Source organism: Astatotilapia calliptera, chromosome 19 (assembly GCF_964374335.1).
Source record: "Astatotilapia calliptera chromosome 19, fAstCal68.1, whole genome shotgun sequence".
Taxonomy (NCBI): Eukaryota; Metazoa; Chordata; class Actinopteri; order Cichliformes; family Cichlidae; genus Astatotilapia; species Astatotilapia calliptera.
The window spans coordinates 2,065,058-2,087,995 of record NC_137440.1 but is presented as its reverse complement, the minus strand read 5'-3'; the positions used below and the strand labels follow the sequence as shown (position 1 = coordinate 2,087,995).

The 22,938-nt window shown below is 42.3% G+C and overlaps 1 protein-coding gene across 1 annotated transcript; it reads left to right on the top strand.

Annotated features, from left to right (window-relative positions):
• The first annotated feature begins 244 nt into the window (after positions 1-244).
• On the top strand, positions 245-22,577 carry rrh (retinal pigment epithelium-derived rhodopsin homolog). The gene is made up of 7 exons (XM_026152699.2): positions 245-876; positions 3,323-3,513; positions 10,584-10,683; positions 14,610-14,763; positions 21,099-21,267; positions 21,669-21,847; positions 22,044-22,577. The coding sequence occupies exons 1-7, from the start codon at positions 765-767 to the stop codon at positions 22,147-22,149; spliced, it is 1,011 nt and encodes a 336-aa protein (XP_026008484.2). The 5' UTR covers positions 245-764; the 3' UTR covers positions 22,150-22,577.
• Positions 22,578-22,938: the final 361 nt, after the last annotated feature.

Below are 22,938 nucleotides of genomic sequence, written 5' to 3'. Positions count from 1 at the left end.
AAAGAATAAAACACCAATTAAAAGCGGTGTCTGGAACAATAGCTTCAACCAATGGAACAGAGAAACAGGGCTTTTGTCTACATAGAGTCCCTGCTTCAAAGCAACAAGTCTTCTGACCTCTCACTCCAAATGAAAACAGTGTTTAACACCACTACTGTTTGAATATTTTTTGGATAATTTGATTGAAAACTCCTTCTACAAAACAGGGCCTCATGGTTTGATGGGAGTTTCCTGAAGGCTCTTTCTGTTACAGTTGATTAACTAAACGTTGCCACACAATGTGCCTTTGTGGACCCATAGGCACATGTAATCCAGACTGAACGAGACTTTATTGTTCCTACTGTACGCATTCTCTGTGAAACGACCAGTCATCCGTTTGAGGTATTTCAGTCTTCGATTCTGTGTTGTAATGACAAAGCTCATTGACGACATAACTTGCCAGCCACTCCATGTGAGCGGTAATCCTCTCTTACAGAGCTTTGTTACCAATGTTACGTGCAGATTGCCGCCTGCTAACAGGGACCGAGGAGCAGTGGAATGCAATAATCCCATAAACCCTAGTCCTCACGGTTTACCCACCACTTCTCCACAATAGCATCATACAGATTTTAGTTAGGACAGCATTTTACAAAACTCCCTGCCTGCATTCTTCTTCTAATTTTCTTCAGTTTAAATTTTAAGGATCACCATCATTTTTAAGTTTTTTAGTTTTTACCTTAATCGGGTATTTTTTGTTTGTTTGTTTTTATCTAGAAGGTCACTAAATGGGGATGGACTCTGGGGTTAATATTTCAAATGAAGATGCACCTTATGGGGGGAAGAGTGCATTTACCCAACTGGAGCATAACATTGTGGCTGGATATCTCATCACTGCAGGTAACAACAAACAACCCTTATGCTGTGTTTTGCCATGTTTGCTCTGCGTTATGTTCTTCAGTTTTGCAGTTGTGTAAATGCAGTCATTGTGTGGTTAAGAGGGATAATAGTCTGTTATAATCATTTGAATTTTAATGGTTAAATCCTAAATGTGTCTTTGATATTCTTTCTTTACCAGTGAGATGTCATAGGATTCATCCAACCAAGCCCAGCGAAGCAATGTGGTTTCTTGACAAAACTTGGATATCAGCATTTATTGAGTTTTAACCAGCTAGTTCTTATTTTCATATAATTTTTACATTTTAATTTGATTGATGTATGTTATTTTATGGAAGGTCATCTCCTTACAAGCTTAAAGAGAAATTCTTGTGAGTGTTGGTCGTGTTTATTCTTCAGCGTATGACTGGAGATAATCACTATTGTAACCACTTAGCAGCAGCCACCTAGGTGATTAGAATCATGCCAACCTCCTGGGTGTCATGTATGTCTGTTTTGTATTTGCTATTTGCAGGACAGATCAAACTATAGGTTTTAAGTGAAATCAACAAAGACTTGTAGTCAAAAGTTAATTCTATCTTTGTCTTTCTCCCTGATGCTAATGCACATACCATCTCCAGTCCATATTGGGTTCATTTTCGAAATAAGAGTCTATACTAGGTTATAGGATGTTGGCACAATGCTCCGTTTTATGCTGGGTTGCAGATGAATGGTCAAAAAAATACCTTGCATGTCACCTGCTAATTGAAAGGTTGGTGGTTTGACCCCCTGTCTGCTCCAGTCTGTTGTATCCTTGGGCAAGATACTAACCTCAAGTTGCTCTTTAAAAATCCATTACAGTTTGAATGTAATGAACAGCGTGAATGTTAGAAAGAGCACAGAAAAAAGTGCTTGTGTGAACGAGGCAAGTTGTTGTAAAGTGCTCAGACAGTCTAGAAAAGCGCTGCTATATGAGTCCTGTCCACACTGATAGATGATTTTTCTTGACCTCCATAAAAAAAGGACTGCACTTATAGTAGGCCATCTATTAATATGACATTATCCCATAAGTTTAAAACTACACTGTTGTGAACATGGACTACAAAAAGCCTTTTGAAATAGTATGCTATGTATAATAATGACTAATCATCTCCTAAACTAAAGTCTGGGCTCTATCACGCGTGCATAAACACGATTATTTATTTACAACACTGTTCCAGTTACTTATTGTCAGCAGATTAGACATGTGACCCCTCTGGGCTCCAGACAGCTGACAATAAACTGGCAGCTCAATATTAACCAACATTAGTCCAACTAATGTTAGGCTTGAGTTGACCGAGAAACAGTTTGATTACATTCTTACAATAGAATAGAATAGAATAGAATTCAACTTTATTGTCATTGCACATGCACAGGTAGAGGGCAACAAAATGCAGTTTGCATCCATCCAGAAGTGCTTTAGTGATATAGATATATTACAATATATATTAGCAATAATATAGATATGTGAGTATATTACAGAAATGGGTCTATTATGGTATGTTATAATGTACACGGTATGAAGTATGTTGTGAATGTTCTATAACTATAAGTATGTACAGGCTGTAGTGAGTACAAGCTATGAACAGGATATAAATATGAAAAACTATACAGAATATGAAATAAATAACTTTACAGAAAACTGAGATATACAGCTATACAGAAATGGGAACTGTGCAAGTTGTAAACAGTTGTAGGATTAAAGATTATCGAATGCACAGAATGATTATTTACACAGAGCTATACAGTAGTGCAGTTAAGATAAGTGAGATATGTGGATAATTTCTATCATTCTTGAATGATATGAGACTTTATTTCCTAAAAGACGAAGACTTTAAGCTTCTTCAGGGCCACTTCCCTCATTTACAAACCAGCCTAAGCAAAACTGACTATTTGACGACCAACCTGGAGCCCCAAACAGGAGAGGCCTGGTGTATGTTGGATTTTTAAAAATATTAAATATAGTAATATTTGCTATTATGCTATTTATTTCGTCATTTATATTCATAAATATTAGAATTCTGCTACAATTTCTTTCAGCTGGAAAACATGCTACATGAGTTTGCTATGTTTTATCGAATCTAAGGCCCGAGAGAATACAGTCTGACACTGCCTATGTTGACATATTTAAATACGTTACAGTATCCTTTTTAGCTTTAGACAAAGCAACTGGGACCTAAAGCACTTTTATTTACTTTCTCCTCAGTCGACTTTTATTTGGATGAAGATATTAAATCTCGTATTAAATCTTGGGGGGTTGCACTCTCTGAGTGCTCTTGTTTGTATTTCTGTCTTTTTTAAAAGCTCCTTTTATCCCTTGCCATTGTTTAATAGAGAGCCAACAAATAAATGGTAAGGGTAAGGGTATCTTAATCTTAAACTTCATGTTTGACTTTCACACTGTAACACTGTCTTTCTTTTCATTTCTCAGGTGTCATCAGTTTAGCGAGCAACATTGTGGTGCTATTGATGTTTGTAAAATTTAAGGAACTTCGCACACCTACCAACTTCATAATAATCAACTTGGCTTTTACTGACATTGGAGTGGCTGGTATTGGCTATCCCATGTCCGCTGCTTCAGACATCCACGGCAGCTGGAAATTTGGCTATGCTGGTTGTCAGGTGTGTAGAATACGACTGCCTCTAATTCCACTACATGCACATCTAGTTTTGTCATTTTATGCTGTTTGTTGTTTAGGTTATGTTCAACCAACTGCAGCTATAGAAAAATCTAGCACTTGTTAACATTGTTAGTGAACCCAGTCGCAAATAAACTAGGCAGTTTTTACCCATGTCTGTGTCAATATGTGGAGAGTATTTATGAGCAGTGTTGGGGAGTAACGGAGTACATGTACCGCTGTTACGTATTTAAAATACAAAATATGAGTAACTGTATTCCGTTACAGTTACCGTTTAAAAGGTGGTATTCAGAATACAGTTACTTTGTTGAAGTAAATGGATTACATGGCAGTCTTTTCCTGTTTCATATATTGGCCTATGCCCTCTCGAGTTTTGCTAATTCGGTGCCGGTGGAAAACAAAACACACAATAAGAGGCTCTAATGCCTGTCTCAATCTCGCAACCCATGTCACCTCTATTTGAGGTCCGCATAATTACGTGAAGAAATATTTTTAAAAATTAATATTCAAAAAATGATTTAATATGATGCAATAGGCAGAGTGTTACAGGCATCGCCCTAAAGAATGTAGCCTGTAGTCCGTGCTGCAGGGAGAATGGACTGCTGTACCCGTTATGTGTCTGTGAGCGAGGAGGGAGAAAAAGGAAAAGTAGGAGCTATCACCGAGCAGAAACAGGAGCTGGAAGCATGTAAATATAATAATAACCACTGCAGCCAAGAATGAATGAATGAATGAATGAATGCTTTATTGGCCATATGCAGGTTGCCCCACAGAGGAATAGGACCCCCCCCCCCCCCCCCCCCCCGACTTACACACACAACAACAAGACAACACAAGGGAATACAGTCGGAGATCGGCAGCGTTAGGAGAATAACACCGAAAAAATTACACAACAATGGGAAAAGTACAAGAGGAAAAAAAGAGACCTCTTCACACGCTGGGCAACCTATGGGAGGACAGCATGAGAACAGGAAACAAAAAAACTCCTCTGCACAGAGAGCACATTAATGTCCACATCACAACATCAGAGCACATGACAAGCCACAGGGGATGGATAGGGGGATGGGGGGTGATTCGAAGGAACACAGCAGTCGTCCTGCACCATGCTATCATTTCAGCGCGGCACACAGACCCGCTGCCTTCCCCCGCAGGAACAAGCATCGAAGGTGTTTGGAAGGGAGGGGGACGAGTGCGTGCTTATCAGTGTAAGTGTGTGTGTGTGCGTGTCCATAGTTCAGCTGAGACAGTGTCCTTCGCTGTATCAGGCTAAGTAAACAGTCCTCCAGCCAATCCAGGTGTCCTTCATGGGATGGGAAGAATAGTCATCACACAGTCGTTATCAGGGAGTTGTTTTGGTGGGCTCCAGCCTTGGGCCTAGCAGCTGGCGCCGTGGTGTCCAAATGTAGAATATTGTTGATTTCTCCTTTATGCGAGCAGCGAATTTAGCACTCCGACACTGGGGCCTCGATTTCCCGTTGGAGCGCTGCGAGCCTCCCCATGATGGTATCAAGCTTCTGTTCCGTGGTGTTGTCATTCTTTTGGTTCTGAGACCCCACAGCTGCAGTGAGCCGTTCTGCGATGTTTTCCAACTTTCGCTCAAGGGTGTTATTGTGAGCAGGCCCCTCTCTGATGTATCCCATCATACGCTCAATGGTGTTATTTTGAGTCTTCACGGCAGCTGTAAGCGTCTCCAAGGTGTTAACCATGCTGCGTTCGGTGTGGGAGGCCGCGCCTCGTCCCATCGCTTCAATTCCAGCGGTCAGCTTAGGGGGGGTGTGAACAGCTGGTTCCGCTCTCTTATTTCTCCGATAAGTCAGGGCCAAGCCACCTCAGCAAGAACCCTGTTATCATGGTTCCGAATAGGTAAATATCCTCAGCGTCCTCGATAGACAGTCCCGCCAGGCACAAGATCCTCCAGGTCTGCCACCCATCCATCGTGTATCCGGCAGGGAAAGTCCCTCCAGGGCACTCGGGCTCTCCCGAGCCCAGACTTCTCGTTGAGAAGAGGGTGTCAATAGCATTCAGAGACCAGTTGATCAAATCCATAATTCTCTGTTAGGTTTTAGAGAACGACAGTGAGAGACTGTTCAAGGGAAAAGTAGTGCACGCGAGACAAGACAAGGACACAAGAGGCTAAGCAGGGAAGATAAGGGGAAGGAGGAGAGGAGAAAAGTGCGACCGCCTTCACCGAGAGCCAAGTAAGAAAGACAGCCTGACGAGACCAGCTGTAAGTAAGCTATTAAGACTCGACTGTACGCTGTGTTCGTGTTTTCCTCCGAAACAATAAGCAGCCTTTCAACGCCTCTCTCTGTCTCTCGCTAGCAGGGTTGACCCAGACAACAAAGTAAAGCTAGTTTTCAGCTATGAGCCGACACGAACCCAACGTATCAGCCAGAGGTCCCTTTACTACGGTTCGGAGCCGCGGACCTGTTTTATATACGCGAGGAATAGTTTTCTATACGAGATCGCTGCAAAAAGTGCAGCCTTACCTAATGTCCACCTACTGTTACTCATTTATATTAAGATTTAAACATCTAGTTGGTGTTGGTGTTGGTATGGCGAGTAACCTTCAGTAATAGTAATAAATCACACAGCAATAATACATTTTATGTAGTTGTAAAAAGCATGATAATAGATTAAGTAATCCAAAGTATTCAGAATATGTTACTAGGGCTGCCACAAACGATTATTTTGATAGTCGACTAGTCACCGATTATTTCTGCGATTAGTCGACTAATCAGATCATCATCCATTGGACGTAAAACTACAGCTTATTGCACCAGCAGCATCTGCTCTTATATAACTATCATTAGCTTACAGCTGTAAGTGTTTAAGGTGCTAACTAAAAATAAAGACAAGATGATAGTTTATCAAATTTTAATGAAATTTGCAGATTGTTTCGGTGAAGTTTAATAAACTCCTTGCTATCTAAAATATAACAGGACACCAGAGTAAACTCTCGAGCATCTCACACTTCTGATAATCAGCTGTCTGCTTGACGTTTATTCAGCTGTGTAAAAACTATAACTTTAATCTCAGCCAAACAGATTTACTCAGGAACAAATAAAATACTAAAAAAAAAGCCAAACAATAACATTTGTAAGTTATCTAAGTGACTCATATATCATGTTTAACCCGAGTAGCGAAAGACGGCGGTGGGTTTGAAAACGATCTGCGGGGAGTCCGGTGTTCTCACGGCTCTAGTGAGCCTTGAACCCCGGCTCGCTATCGAGCTAGTGGGTAACGGACGTCTCCGAAAACGTCGGAGCGCTTTTGAAAATATGTGGTGTCCTGATAAACTGAGCAGATATTTGAGGTTTACACAGCTACATTCTCGCCTGAAAATATGTTAAACGTTTATTTTGTGACCCAGAAAGAATAATAAGAGTAACATTAAAACTAACTAGCTGCCGCCATTGTTGGAAACTGAGCTGGGCTGCGCTATGAATTCTGGGACACAGCTTCTTCTTCGGGGTTTAACGGCAGCTGGCATCCTCGTACATGCAGTGCTGCCATCTTCTGTTTCAGTCCGTTATTACACTCTTAAATCCTGCTACTTATTCCTGCGTCTTTTGTGAGCTTACAAAGCTTCAAACGACGTGTTGACTATTAAATTAGTCGTCGACGTAATCGTGACTAGTCGACTAATCTTGGCAGCCCTACATGTTACTCTCATTAGGTAATGTAACAGAATACATTACAAAATACATTTTGGGGCATGTAATCTGTAATCTGTAGTGGAATACATTTTAAAAGTAACCTTCCCAACACTGTTTATAAGATAAAATCTGAAATAGCCTCTTTGTTACATAATGTCTTTTAAAGTTATAAAATGTGTTCCACAATCTCACTGTCATGAAACGCAGTGTGTGGCAGGCAGGTTAGGACCCAAATGCAGGCCTCTCAGGTTGGACTGAACTTAACTTTATTGCTGGAAAGTACAAATAATTAAATCCAAAATGGACAGATACTTATGCATCCAAACACTGGACGCCCTGAACAAATGTGACACACACCAAGAAGGAGATCATGACTAGGGATGGGTACCGGTGTCCGGTGCCATTATGGCACCGGTTCTGACATAAACGGTAGTAACCAGACCGAAAAGCAGCGCACATTTCGGTGCTTTATTTCCTGAGATGTCATACACTTTGGATTCTAGCCAATCATTTTACCTTACCAAGGATAGTAGGCGGGCCCAGGTACGTACGTTCTTTTAGAGCAGAGCTACAGAATAAAAAGTCTGGCTGTACTTCACAGCAAAAGATGCAGACTCAGCAGCCTGCAACAAGTGCTTTAAGGTGATACTGTGCAAAGGAGGTAACACCTCGAATCTGATGAAACACCTGGCAATGCATAGCGTTTTTTTAAAAGCTGAGAAATGCACAATATTTGATAGCTTGCTGCGAGACCTCACACCGAGCACATCTACAGCAGGTGTGGTGCCTGTTATCGGACCCGGAGTTAGCAACATCTTCCAAAAACCCAAAGAGGAGAGTCCTGGCCCCTAGCCCTGCCAGTGTAGCAGAAATGATGAGGATGATGATGCAGCAGCAGCCGTTCTTCTCTGCGTGAGCAGCTTAATGTTGTTCGTGTGTAATTTACGTTGAGTAGGCTAACCACGTTATTACATTAATGCATGTAAGGTGAACTAGCAAACATCATCATAGCTACATGCGGCTGTCTTCTTGTTTGATGGCAGGTACTCCCTTCACCCTGGCCAAAAAGGCTAAAATGACCAAAGAAAAAGTGGAAAACGGCTAAACATGAGAGGTTTTTAGACAAAATTGGTGTTTTCTCCAATGATTAAGCACTGCTTCCAGCCAAGAGTGATACCATATATGCTCTATAGCTGCAGAAAAGGCTAACATTGTTATCTTTTTACCAAAAAAACAGCTAAACATGAGAGGTTTTTGGACAAAGTGTGTGTTCTCCATTCTTTAAGCACCGGTTCGAGCACTGTTTCAAAAGTACCGGTTTGGTACTGGTATCGGATAAAACCTAAACGATAACCATCCCTAATTATGACAACGGACAGAGGGAGATACAGACAATATATACATAAGAGGGAATTGGGGCAGAGAGGAAACAACTGGGGGACACAGCTGAACATAATCTCACTGACGAGACCTGGGAAGCAAAACCAAACACGAGAGGCTGTCAAAATAAAACAGGAAGTACGAGAAATGCACACCAAGACTCAGACTGACTAATTAAAGATAGAGTGAGAGCGAGCGACACATAGAGAAAGACAGGGGAAACAGATAGTCTTGACTCCATGTTTATTTGCCTGGCTTAATACAGAAAACAGATTCTGGCTGCCCTCACCCTAGGATCAGCGATGGGTGCAGGAACCTGCCAGAAGCCAGCTCCTCTCACCTGAGGAACTATTACAGGTGCAGAGGTGGTCTATTCAATTCAATTCAAGGTGCTTTATATTATAAGGTAGACCCTACAATAATACATCTGGTCTTTGCTGGCATCACCCTGGGAGCCAGGACTGGTGCAGGTGATGGGTGGAAACCAGCTGTCACCAGCTGGAAACCAGAACATGGATCGGCTGGGCCTCAGTCACCAACACCCAGGTGCATGAATGGGTGCAGATGAAGGCTGAAGGCAGAACCGCCTTGGGAGCAGGGACAGGGACTGGTCGAGCTCTACCTATCTTAATACCGGGAACTGAGATGGGTGCAGGGAAAAGCTGGGTCCAAGCCACACTGGGAGCAGGCAGAGCATATGGCTTACGCGAGGTCACAGGTGGAAGAACAGTCTTAGAAACAAGCAAAGATGAGGTACCACAGTCTTTAGAGGGAGCCCCAGAGGGTGCAACAGAACCAGTTCTGCACAGGTTCACAGCAAACAGTCTTCAAAGAGGTCCCCTTCAGGGTCCTCAGAAGTGACACTAACTCTAGAGTTGCTACCCCGCCACTTTGCAAACAGTTTCAAAACAAGGCAAATCATGAGCAGACCCAGATACACATTGTACTGGTTCAGGGTTTGGTTTAAAAACATGTATAGTTTGATTAACAGTAGATGAGATTTCATTATCCACCAGCGCAGTAACATCACATGAAGTTATGGTTGACCCTTGCAAGAACCCAAAAATTCTGTTTTGTTTTACTTTGTTTACTGGGTCAACTACAAGATACACATCTTTTATGCTGGCTGACTCTGAAGCAAAACAAACAGTCTTCGATTTTGCTGGGTTAGTGGTACACCTGGGAAACACAACTGGACTTAAACTAAGAAAGGCCAAGAGCAAGAGACACAGAGAGAGTGCGAGAGACACAGGGAGCGACATGACTGGAGAAACAGGCAAATGAACATGGAGACAAGGCTGACTTGATACAGAAAACGAGGGAGAGAATGAGAGAGGAGGAGTGAGCACCAAGGGAAACTAACAACAAGGCAAGAACTCAGCAGCATAAACAACTAAATCCAAGACTGCTAATAGGAAATTTCAAAGAAATAAACAAGTTGATAATCCAACTCAAAACACTGATGAAAAGACCCGGGACCTTGACACTTAAATTACTTATTACAAAATCTGTGGCCAGGCTGATTCACGGTCTTTTAGCAGATTTTTTTCACAGCATTGTCATGGCATAATATTGTTGAGCCATGTAATCCTTCTTATGAACGTATTAACAGAAGCGAGGAAACTAACAGCCATCATCTGCATTTGTGTGGCCTTTTTCTTTGAACCAAGACAATAACTTTCCCCGACATGGCTGTAATACACCACTGCAGACAACATACCTCACTGCTATGTTTAACAAACACAGATAACTAGACCAGGACTGAGAAAGGACATTTGGTCAGAGCAGTGTAAAAATCTGAATTTTATAACTTTTCCAAGTTTCTACAAGTTTCTGTTAAATCATAGTAACAGAATTCCAAAAGCCATTGTACCACAACATGTTAGCACCGTGGTTCTTGCTTTAATCTTTTGGATGCTAACAATTCTTGCCTCAAGCACAGGGCCATGATCATAGCCTTCTCGTTAAGAAGGAATCTAAGTACCTGTCTTTTTCTTTGTTTCTGTGTCTCCAGATCTATGCAGCTCTCAACATATTCTTTGGCATGGCTAGTATTGGCCTGCTGACCGTGGTGGCCATTGATCGTTACCTTTCCATCTGCAGACCAGATATAGGTATCCCACTTAGAGAGCCTAATATTTGCATATATAATTTACCCGACCACATTGTTATACTCCTTTTTATCTGTTACAAAATTGACAAAGATATTTATGATCAAGGGTTACCATGTCATCTAATTCCATCATTCATCACACAACCAGTTATACTGGTCACAAAGTGATGTGCGATTAATCTCATGTTCTTTCTGTTGTCTTTTAACCACTGCTTAAATTGTTCTATTTTATTCATAAATCGTTTGTAAGTTCACCAAAATACAGACTCATTGAAGATGTTTTGAGGAAGTACAACCCAAATTTCAAAAAAGGTGGGACCTCTTATAAAATGTAGCAGGGAAAACAAAAACAAAGCGTTTCAAACACACACACACACACACACACACACACATATGTATATTCAAGGGAGAATCTCAGACCAGTTGACTGAGTTACCAGAAAACTTATCAAAGATGTGATCAGAATGTGTAATGGCAAAAGTGAGTTTTTAGGATTAGAAGAATGTCATCAGCATACAAACTGATTTTGTGATTATGTAATTTTTTTTTTGCTGTACCGCTAATCAGTTATTGTTCACTGGTGGCAACAATAGGGCAGATGGCAATAGTGGCATCCTGGTCTAATGTCTCTGTTTAAATTGAATGAGTTAGCTATTTGCTCTTTAGTGATTATGGATGCTGTTGGAGTGTTATATAGGATTTGGAACCAGAAGCCAAAATGTTTCTCTTTTCTAAATTCAAAATTGTTTGTGGTATACACAATGAAAAAAAATCAAACTTTTTCTACTCAGATTTGATGGTTTCTTTTGTTTTGTGTGCTTGTAGGTCAATTGTGTTAATTTATTATGTCTGAATTTTAAAATAACTGTAGGTCACAAAAGAAGAATGGAAAGAATGATGCCATACCAGACAAGATAAATATTTTTACTGATTAAATATAAGGGTAGAATGAAAAGTAATTTAAAAAATGGCCAATTATACCCTAAACCAAAGAGGGTTTAATTCAGTATTTGGGTCAAGGTCAAGTTTATTTATATAGCACTTTTCCAAACAGTCTTAACAATGTAAACAGGGAGCCAATGAAGAGAAGGCAGTATGGGAAAGATATGCTCCATCTTTGTAGTCCCTGTCAGTACTGTTGCTGCAGCATTTTAGGTTAACTGGAGGCTTTTAAAGGAGTTTTTAAGAACGTGATGACGTCATTCTGGGCGACTGGAATCGATAAGGGAATCGTTTTTAAAAGTGGCAAACGATTCCAAGGAATTGAAACAGTGGGAACCGATTCTCAACAAGAACCGGTTTTCGATACCCATCCCTAGATGTAATACTATTAACAAGATAATCGACCTCTATGTGACTAGAATGGCTTAGTTACAGCACTTTCAGAAAGACATGTACTCTAATAATCGTGTTAACCACTGCTTTGTAATCTGTTGTGGTATATTTAAATGTTAATAAGAAATGATCTGAAAAAGAGGGTTTTTTGTTTTAGGAAATACTGTTAGTTCAGTTTCTATGCCAATATGTCAGAACGAGATCTAAAGTGCGATTAAAGTGGTGGGTGGGTTTGACGGCGTTGTAACGATAGAAATGGTAATTAGTTAGATTAGTCGTTACTGAAAAGTAACGCCGTTAGTAACGCCGTTACTTGTAATGCTAACTGAAGTCTGCAGTGTACAGGGTGATGAGGAAAGGGGCGAGCACTGTTCCTTGTGGGGCCCCCTTGCTACAGACTACCACCTCAGACACACAGGCCCACAGCCTCAGGTAGTCAATAATCCACTAGGATAGCTGATGGTCTACTCTCCCTGCAGCTTCCCCATTAGCACTGAGGGCTGGATTGTGTTGAAGGCACTGGAGAAATCAAAAAACATGACTCTCACAGTGCACCTAGTGCCCTCCAGATGAGAGAAGGCCCGATGCAGCAGCATCATCCACCCTGATGTCCAGCTGGTAGGCAAACTGCAGTGGGTCTAGGTCTCTCCTGACTAGTGGGTGAAGGTGGTGAAGTATGATCCTCTCCATGGTCTTCATCAGGCGTGAAGTCAGTGCAACAGGTCTGAATTGTTTTGGCTCTTATTTCTTAAACCCAGCTTCAGAGACAGTGTTGCATCTATGTCAGTTCTTGAGAGCAGGGCTCATGATGTAAATTAGCTTTTATATGTTTAGTGTTTCATGTCCTCTTTAAAGGATATACAGGGAGTTGGGCGGGTGTCCCCCACCTCTTGGGAAAGAAACTGTGTTTGGCACAACCAAGCATTCAGACCATAATTCAGTTTGCTACAACTTCTGGACGGGTTTTTGTTTTTGTTGTTGTTGTTGTTTAAAACAATATCAGCAGTATGCAGTTTAGCAGACTGCTGATATATTCTATAAAGAGTATATGCATGTAGGCGCAGATAGTGACGTTTCAGTTCCAGTGTTTCCCTTAGTGTGTGTAGGTGTATATCTAACGTTTGTATTAGTTGTTTTATTTTGGTACTTTGGTGTCTGTGGTGCTTTGCATTTCATTATTGCTCCTCCTAGTCTCATTACCTAGTTTCTGTTCACCTGTTCACCCCAGTTGTGTTCATGTTCTCTAATTGCCCTCAAGTGTCTGTTTTTGCTCCCTGTGTCTTCCCTGCCCACATTATTAGATTCCTGTATGGACCGTGTTATTAGGATTTTGGACTCTTCTGCCAGTTGAATAAAGGTACATGTCAGATTATTCAGTTGCCTTAAGAATCTGCATTTGGCTACTCCTTATGCAGAGCTATGATTGGTGCCTTGTGAAATGACAAATGTAACAAAGAGCCAGGATACTTGAGCAGCTAGAATTCTACATTGGACTATTAGAAATGACATTATGACCACTCACAGGTAAAGTTAATAATACAAATTATCTGTTCTTCTTGGCTCCTGTTAGTGGGTGGGACATATTAGGGAAAATGTTTTTCTTCAAACGTCATGTGTGAGAACTAGGGAAAATGGACAACTGCAAGGTTTTGTTTATTTATTTATATTTATCACCATCACCTCCCTCATCAAGAAAGCCCAGCAGAGGATGTACTTTCTGAGGCAGCTGAAGAAATTCAACCTGCCAACACGGACGATGATGCAGTTCTACACTGCAATCATCGAGTCCATCCTCACCTCCTCCATCACCGTGTGGTAAGCTGGAGCCACTATCAGGGACAAACAGAGACTGCAGCGTGTTGTGCGCTCTGCTGAGAAGGTGATTGGCTGCAGACTCCCATCTCTGCAGGACCTGTACACCTCCAGGACACTGGGGCGTGCAGCTCGGATCTCAGCTGACCCTTCTCACCCTGGACACAGTCTGTTTGACCTGCTCCCCTCAGGCAGGAGGCTCCGGTCCATTCGCACCAGAACCTCTCGCCATAAGAACAGTTTCTTCCCCTCTGCTGTTGGACACATGAACAATAACCGTATGACTGTTCCCTCCACTAACACATGACCCTACGCTGTGTTCACTGCATCATTCCATGTTTGGCACTGATCACCACCTGCACTCATGTATATATCATGTATATATCTATCTATCTACTTCGCACTTTTAATTCTTATTCTCATTTTTATTTTCATGTCTATTTAAGCTTAATTTATGACAGTATGTTTGCACTGAAGCATCGCAGCGATTTCCTAATGTTGTAAACCTGCTCAACATTTGGCAATAAAACCCTTTCTGATTCTGATTCTGATATTTATGCACTATCCCAGCTTTTGTGGAATTGTGGTTGTACTTAAAAATCAACAGTTTGCTAATCTCTATTAAACATTTATTCAACTATCTGCAGCCTAAAAAAGTGCTTACTTTCTTAGTTATGGAGCGATTGTAGCGCTAACTACAATCGCTCATTAAATTCAAAATGACTTTATTGTCGCACTTTCCTGACCTTCATTTTTTCTATACATCATTTCTCTCTCCAGGTGAGAAAATGACGGTACGATCATACAGTCTTCTTATTCTGGCAGCATGGCTGAATGCTGTGTTCTGGTGCTCCATGCCAATTGTTGGCTGGGCTGGCTATGCCCCTGACCCCACTGGAGCTACATGTACCATCAACTGGAGACAGAATGATGCGTGAGTCTTTAAGGGATAATGTACTTGATATTTTGGATAAAAAGCTACTAAAAAAGAGTTTGAACAGATATTTGCCTTTCCATTAGCTCAGGTTTTTTTTCAATAGCCCAAACAGTCCACCCAATTAAAGCCATTGGTGTTTCTACTATCACAAGATGCAAAGGTAATGTTTTGGTGATTTGACACTATATAGCGGTTTTGCACATAACATCATGCACACGTTGCTCAACAACTGTCTGGATAAGTGGTAGCGGTCACGTAAATTCACTGATACGTAGTATACATAGAAATTATCACTATTTCCCCCCTTATAATGCCTATATTCTGCTGCATGATTGGGTGCAGCAATGATCAAGGACAGAAATCCCAGGACAGGCTTGCAGGCAGGTGCATCATCTTTAGCCTCAAATTCTGGAGGCTTAAACTGCACTCTGTTGGGTCAAGCATTGTCATCTTGTAGACTACAGTTTTGTCCTAGACTGTGGAGATATGGGAATGTCACTGGTTGCAGAATCTTATTTTAAGATCTCACTCCACTGAAATGGCCTCCAGTAACGACAAAAGCTTTCAGCCTTTTGGTTAAGCAATTACCATAGCATTTTCTGTGTCCTCTCCACAATTTGACCCTACAGTCCAGACGCAGTAGGCCAAAACTGTACCACTGAACATGATGTTTCTCCACATGTTCAGCTTACAGTACACATGTTGTCAGCACCAGCATAAACAGGTCTGATTGTGAAGGGCCTCCTGGGCGTCACATGAGACTGGAGATTGACTGTATGCTGTCTTTTAAGTGGTGACAGGTTAAGGAAACTGTCTTTTTTGGTCTCATCTTCTTGGGATGCCCACTTTGTGGCCTGTCTGACATTTCCCTTTAAATGGAACTTGACCTTTAATTTGGAGATGGTGCTAGGGCTCACTCCTAAATAATGCTCCAGCTTGGTTTTCCGGCATTCCAACTTGGCCTGGCACATGGCCTATCCAGATCAGTCAAATATGGTTATGTTTGGAACAGACACTAACTATATGCTGACAGCAAAACAACTAGTAACTCAGTGTTCCAACATTCGGAAGAAGGGACTACTCTCACGAGGTACAACACACATGCTATGGCAAGGGGGAGCCAGGACGACAGGTCAGGGAGGAGATGTCATCATCATCACCCACACCAGAGATTGGGTACCAAGAGGAAGGATCTTTGAGTGCGAGAAGAACTGACCTGAAAGATAGGATCATGGTAAAGCTTGAAACCTGGATCCTCCGTAGCCGGTTACCAAGATTAAGTGAAGTACCCTCAGAAGAGCTACTAGATGATGCAAATGCAGCACTACGGAAGATACTTACCGACACCATTACCAAGAGTAACCAGATGATCTATACTATGGCAGCAGTGCTCAGTGAGAAGCTTGGCTACAAGTTAAAAGTACCCTTCATGGGGAAGGAGACTAGAGGCCAAGATCAAAGCTGCAGAAAGGTGCAACAAAGAAGGTGCCGAAGAAGTACAGCAAGCTGTACATACCTGAGGCCTTGGAAAATGCCGGCGAAAAAACTCACAGCCTTGGCCAGCTACTTGAAGAGATACTCCAGGGAGATCGAAAATGTTAGGTTTGTAGCATAAACCTATTCGCTGGAACGTTAAGACAATATAATTACACTGCAAGCAAGACACAAGTAGGCAAACTTCTTCATGGTACTCGTGCACGGGAGAGAACCGGACAGGCACCGTTCCTTCGCTTGACCCCAGTAGCTCTCGTCCGTTCTCCCGTATCACTGTCCTTTTATTGAGGTTACATGAATATGCATAAGTTCATTAACATATGACGTCTACATACACAAAGAGTACCTTGCCTGTGTGTGTGTGTGTGTGTGTGTGTGTGTGTGTGTGTGTGTGTGTGTGTGTGTGTGTGTGTGTGTGTGTGTGTGTGTGTGTGTGTGTGTGTGTGTGGACTGCTGATCAAAGGGTCAAACATCCTTGGTCAGGAAGAGGGTAGCCTCCCCCTCACCCTAGATGGTTCATCCTAGATAACACGGTGAGGAAGTCCTGCAGTTCATCTAAACAAAGAGCACTTAGACTAGAACAGACGCAACTACGTTAATCCTACCATAAAATAATAAGACACGGTATGACCTCTCATGCTCCCAAAGTGCTGTCTAATACACACAAAGTTTGCAGACTATCAAGGATCAAAACCTCTACCAATCTACAACTAATTACAAAACTCTAAGCATATATAAGTAAATATTTCTAAGCATAAATGACAATCAACAATACAAATCTAACAGAAGGCAGGAGAATAAACCTGCTGTTCTCCACAGAACCAGCCATGGTGTACTCACAGTGGCAGAGGAACAATATGAGAACATCACCACCAAGACTGGAGATGGAGCAATACTGCAAGAGCATATGGGAGAAGGACACAACCCATAACGGCAATGCTCAGTAGCTAGTGGATCTGAGGGCAGACTACAGCTACCTCCGGTGAATAGGGTCCAGTAACTATCACAGTAGCAGACATCCAAGACAGGGTCTCCAGTATGAAGAGTTGGACAGCACCAGGCCCCGACATGGTTCACGCCTACTGGCTGAAGAAACTGACTGCACTCCACAAGCGCCTGGCAGCACAAATGAACCAGCTGCTAGTTGACGAAAGACACCCAGAATGGCTAACAGAAGGCCTGACAGTCCTGATCCTCAAGGACCCCCGGAAGGGACCGGTTCCGTCCAACCACCGGCCAATAACCGCAAGACAGCTCGTGTCAGGTGTCATAGTGGCTAAGATGAATAAGTACATGGCTCAATACACGAGTGGGGCACAGAAAGGCGTTGGAAACAATACCAGAGGAGCGAAACCCCAGCCACTGGTAGACAGAGCAGTCGCCTGAGAGTGCAAGACTAGGCTGACCAACCTGGATTGATTACAAGAAGGCCTTTGACTGGATGCCCCACACCTGGATCCTTAAGTGCCCAGAATTGTACAAGATCACCAGGACCCTAAGAGCCTTGATCAGCAACTCAATGGGGATGTGACACACAACACTAGAGGCCAACTACAAGTCCATAGCACAGGTCGCCATCAAGTGCGGGATCTACCAAGGAGATGCTCTGTCCTGTTAAATATCGACACTTCACCAAGTTCTTGTGATTCCTCAAAGCCATCTGATGGAAGACAACACACTGCTCAATAGACCATTTTACACTTCCGGAAGGGAGATGCGTCCTGCATGACATGCTGCTGCGAATCTCGAAATGCCTAACAATTTTATTACAGGCTGTCCCACTCTAGTCTAAACAACAGTGTTACACAAGCATTAAGTAGTCACGTTGCATAGCGTACTCAGAGGTTTTTGTCCATTAGCTGCAAAACATCTTTTCTCAGCTCCGGCGAGGCTGTGACCTTGCCTTACTCCCTTCTAGTAAATTTCCACTGGCAGATGGTTCCATGTTATCAGCTTCTGCAGACAAACGTGGGTGAGAGTCTCCAACATTCTACCACTAAAGGACATGTAGTCTAATGCCTTTATTATCAGGGCCATGCCCATTCAATACTACACTATATAATTATATGACACTTATTAATATAAGCATTGAGACACTTCAGATATTTTCTTCTTAACAGTCCCCACTGCTGTTCTACCTAGGCCTGAATCTTCTCAGTGAAATCAGTGACAGGACTGACTATGGATACCAACTACAGAATGGAGCAATTGTCAGCCACCTCCTCTACATGCATGACATCAAGCTGTATGCCAAGAGTGAACTAGACATTGATTCACTGATCCACACCACCAGGATATACAGCAATGATATCGGAATGTCATTCGGACTGGAGAAGTATAGTCGGATGATAACAAAGAGAGGAAAGGTACCTGATCAAGTACCTTGCTGGGATAATAAGCCAGCCAAAGAAGGAGATAGTAGCCCCTGACATCAAGACCAGGAAGCCCTGACCATGAATGGTTCCAGTCCAGCACCCTGAGGCTGTACACTAAGCGGAGAGAAGGAAGCCAGAGACTGTGAGTGTCAGCACCACAGTCCAGGATGAGATAACAAACATCCATGAATCCAGTAAGATGGCCCCAACCAACCGCATGTTCAGTGAATACCTCAGGCAGCAGAAACCCAAGAAAGAGGAGGAAGAGGAGGAATGATCATGGAAGAATAGGCCCCTGCACGGTATGTACCGCCGGCAGATAGAGGAGACATTGAGAAGTTGACAAAGCTGGATTGAAAGACAGTGCAGTGGCACTAATCATGGAAGCACAGGAACAAGTTCTGAGCACAAGATCTATAGAGGCTGGGGTCTACCACACCAGGCAAGACTCCAGGTGCAGGCTGTGTAAAGATGCCCCTGAGACATAACAGCAGGGTACAAGATGCCAGCAGGCAGGGCATACATGGAACGCCATAACCAAGTGGCCAACATAGTGTACAGAAACATCTGTGTTGAGTATGGCCTGGAAGTCCCGAGGTCTAAATGGCAGATGCCCCCTAGAGTGGTTGAGAATGACCGAGCTAAAATCCTGTGGGACTTCTTGATACAGATGGGCAAAATGGTGATGGCTAACCAACCAGACATAATAGTGGTGGACAAGCAGAGGAAGACGGCGTAGTGATAGAAGTAGCAATACCGAATGACACCAACATCAGGAAGAAGAAACACGAGAAGCTGGAGAAGCACCAAGGGCTCAGAGAAGAGCTCGTGAAGATGCGGAAGGTGAAGGGGACAGTGGTCCCAGTGGTAATCAGAGTGCTCGGTGCAGTGACCCCCAAGCTAGGCAAGTGGCTCCAGCAGATCCTAGAAACAACTACCAACATCTCCCTCCAGAAGAGCGCAGTTCTAGGAACAGCAACACTGCGCAAGACCCTCAAGCTCCAGGCCTCTGGTAGAGGACGTGAGCTTGAATGATAGACAGCCCAACACAGACAGAATTTAAATGCATTTCACAGCTCTGTTGAAGAAGCTGTCTCTCAGTCTGGTGGTGCATGTTTGTATGTTTCTGTACTGCTTTCCAGAGAAGAAAGCAGTATACATAGTCCTTTGCCAAGGTGGCAAGAAGGCCAGATGTATCGCTGCAGACACCACCGTCTGCAGCGATACATCTGGCCTTCTTCTGGATTCATCCAGCATATACCAAGTCCAGATGTGGGAGTGGACTTTCCACAATCCCCTGTGCTGTTTTCACCTCCCAGGCCAGTTTTTCTGTCTTGTGCTGTGCTACTGCCATACCATACAGTTATACTAAGATAGAAGGTGCTTTCTATTGTGGCTCTGTAGAAATTCACAAGCAGCCAAGAAGAGCGTGTGATCCATTTTAGCTCCCCGAGGAAGAAGTACCTTTGTTGGGCTTTCTTCACCAGGTGTGATGTGTTCAGCGACCAGCTCAGGTTAGATGTTATGTGGAGACCCAGGACCTTGATGCTGTTGTTATCTAAGAACCACTGTGTCAGGTGTTGGATCTCCTCTCTATAGTGAGTCTCATCATTGTCTGATATGAGACCTACCACAGTGGTATCATCCAAAAAGTTAATGACTATGTTAGTGAAATTAATGGCAGAACAATCGTGAGTGAACAGAATGAATAAGGCTGGACTGAGCACACAACCCTGTGGTGTGCCTCTGTTCAAGACCAGTGTGGAAGATGTCCAGCTCTCTATTCTCATCATCTGAGGCCTGTTCGAGAGGAAGTCCCTGATCCAGTGGCACAGCGATGTTGGCACACCCAGGTTATAAGGCTTCAGAACCAACATCGTAGTATAAGAGCTGGAATGTTCGAAGTGGGTCAGGGCTCAGTACAGTGCTAATGCGACGGCATCCTCTGATGCATCCTTTTCAGGAAAATCCTGTCAGTTGGTCAGTGCATGCTTTCAAAGTCCTGCCTTCCTCCTTATCTGGTCCTGTAGCTCTGTTGGTGTTAATCCTCCTCAGGGTGGAACTCACTTGGTTTAGATGAGGGATGATGCTCGTTAGCTCCCTTATATAGCAAAAAGTTCTTTACACCGTGCATCATGATCATCATGCAGCCTGCTGTACCATTTGCTCTCGTCACCTGTAGGCTGCCCTACCTTTTTCACCTTTTGCATCAACAGGTGACCTTACTGAACTGAACCATGACACAAAAAATAATCAGGAAGGGGGCAAATAGTTTTTCTCTGAACTGTTTATTTTTTTCACTTACATTGTAAGCATGTTTGCATTCAATATAACGGAATTTGAATATTATGATTTAAAACCCTGTTTAAAATGTTAATATGTCATTGCTTAGCTGAGATAAAACAAATCTAGCATGTCTTGGTATGAGAATGCTTTATAACTATCTGTATTTTTCTTTCCCAGGTCTTTTATTTCTTATACTATGGCAGTGATTGCTGTGAACTTTGTGGTTCCTCTGTGTGTCATGTTTTACTGCTACTACAGTGTGACAGTCACTGTCAGGAGATACAAAGCAAGCAACTGCCTGGACTGCATTAACATGGATTGGTCTGATCAAATGGATGTCACCAAGGTGAAACTGGGCCACAGTTTTAGGCTTTGTTTGTTAATGCCACATGCATCTGTATTTATCAAATGCATGTTTAAACAGAGAAGAATACTTCTGGTCGAAATTAGTTTTTTTTTTTAAACAAATATCCAATCTATGTTGTTCAATATGACAACATTACCGTTGACACTTTTTCCGAGTTTGGTAGGCTAACCATTTTGTTTTACCATGGTTATTTATAGCTTTAGTTCAGACCACAGTGTTCTACAAAATTGGAAAGTAATTTAGTTCTATATAATAAACATGAAATTCAGGAAAAATATAGACTCCCGTGTGGTTTGTGGTCCACATGGGATACATAATTTATACTACATGGAGTAAATTTGCATGTTTTATATAATGTTGTTGTTGTTTGTTGCTGACAGATGTCAATTGTAATGATTGTCATGTTCCTGGTTGCCTGGTCTCCATACTCCATGGTGTGTCTGTGGGCATCGTTTAGTGACCCAAAGACTATCCCTGCCCCAATGGCTATTATTGCTCCACTCTTTGCCAAGTCCTCCACCTTTTATAATCCCTGTATTTACGTCATTGCCAACAAAAAGTGAGTGTTCTCTCTTAAGTATGCTATGACAATAGTTAATATTTCTGTGCCAATAAACTTTTGCATAAGAAACCAATATGTGGGATAAAGTGGGATATTTCTGTGTCACATTAACATTTTTATATACTGTGTACTTCTGTCTGTAGTGTGTAGTGATGGTGGTGTGTAGAAGGACTTAAATCGCCTTTTCTTGCAGGTTCAGAAGAGCCATTACAGGCATGATTCGGTGTCAAACAAGACAGCGAGTCACCATCAATACCCAAGTTCCCATGACAATTTCCCAACAACCTCTGACCCAGTGAGATGATATTGCATTCAGCATGATGTCACATTAATATTAAAATAACTTGGCATTAAAACGCTGTGTAGAAAAATGCAATAATGACACCAATGAGTGACGGTGCTTCCACTGTCACCTCAGCAAATATTTTGTCTCCCTTAGTTTCACAAAATGTAACCTACAAAGTCTTTAGAAGGGTGAGAGCCATAGATGAGCTGCTTAGGCTGGGCCCTTAAAACCATTTTTTTAAAGATTGCAGCTTCCACTATCAAACACCCATGCTGATGTTTTTCTGATAGCTTGATTGAAAAGCAGCTGTAGTGTTTCCTTCTTCTCCTTTATTGGGACTGTTATAGGGCCATCGGTCTCTACTGTCCCTTCTATCAAAAGTCTTAAGAAACCTGTGAATAAACACTTAAAAAATAAAGAAAAAACAACGTTTGTATTGTATTCATGCCTTATTTTTTTGTCTGGTCTCTCATATGTTTGCAGGTACACTTAGCTTGACTACATGGCCCATATTATTTTTTATGCTATATATAAATTACATGAATATGAAAAAAAATCATGTTTTTCTTAACAATGTAGGTCTTTATTCTTATGATGAAGTACTTCTTGGGTGCATCTCTGGAGTACACCAAGCCTTTTCTACTCTTTCATATACATGACGATGCCCCCCTCCCCATTTCTCCCACATTCTTACTCTGTCCTGGTGTGAATATGTGTGATGGGGTACAACCTACCCTCCTGTGGATGGTGTGACTTAATGTAAACATAATGTGCACTTTATTAATCCCCATAGGAAAATTAA

Excerpts from the sequence above, each read along its gene's own strand:
- rrh (XM_026152699.2), top strand. The coding sequence starts at position 765 with ATGGGGATGGACTCTGGGGTTAATATTTCAAATGAAGATGCACCTTAT. Across the intron at positions 14,764-21,098 it reads AACTGGAGACAGAATGATGC|GTCTTTTATTTCTTATACTA; the intron begins GTGAGTCTTTAA and ends TTTCTTTCCCAG. Across the intron at positions 21,848-22,043 it reads TACGTCATTGCCAACAAAAA|GTTCAGAAGAGCCATTACAG; the intron begins GTGAGTGTTCTC and ends CTTTTCTTGCAG.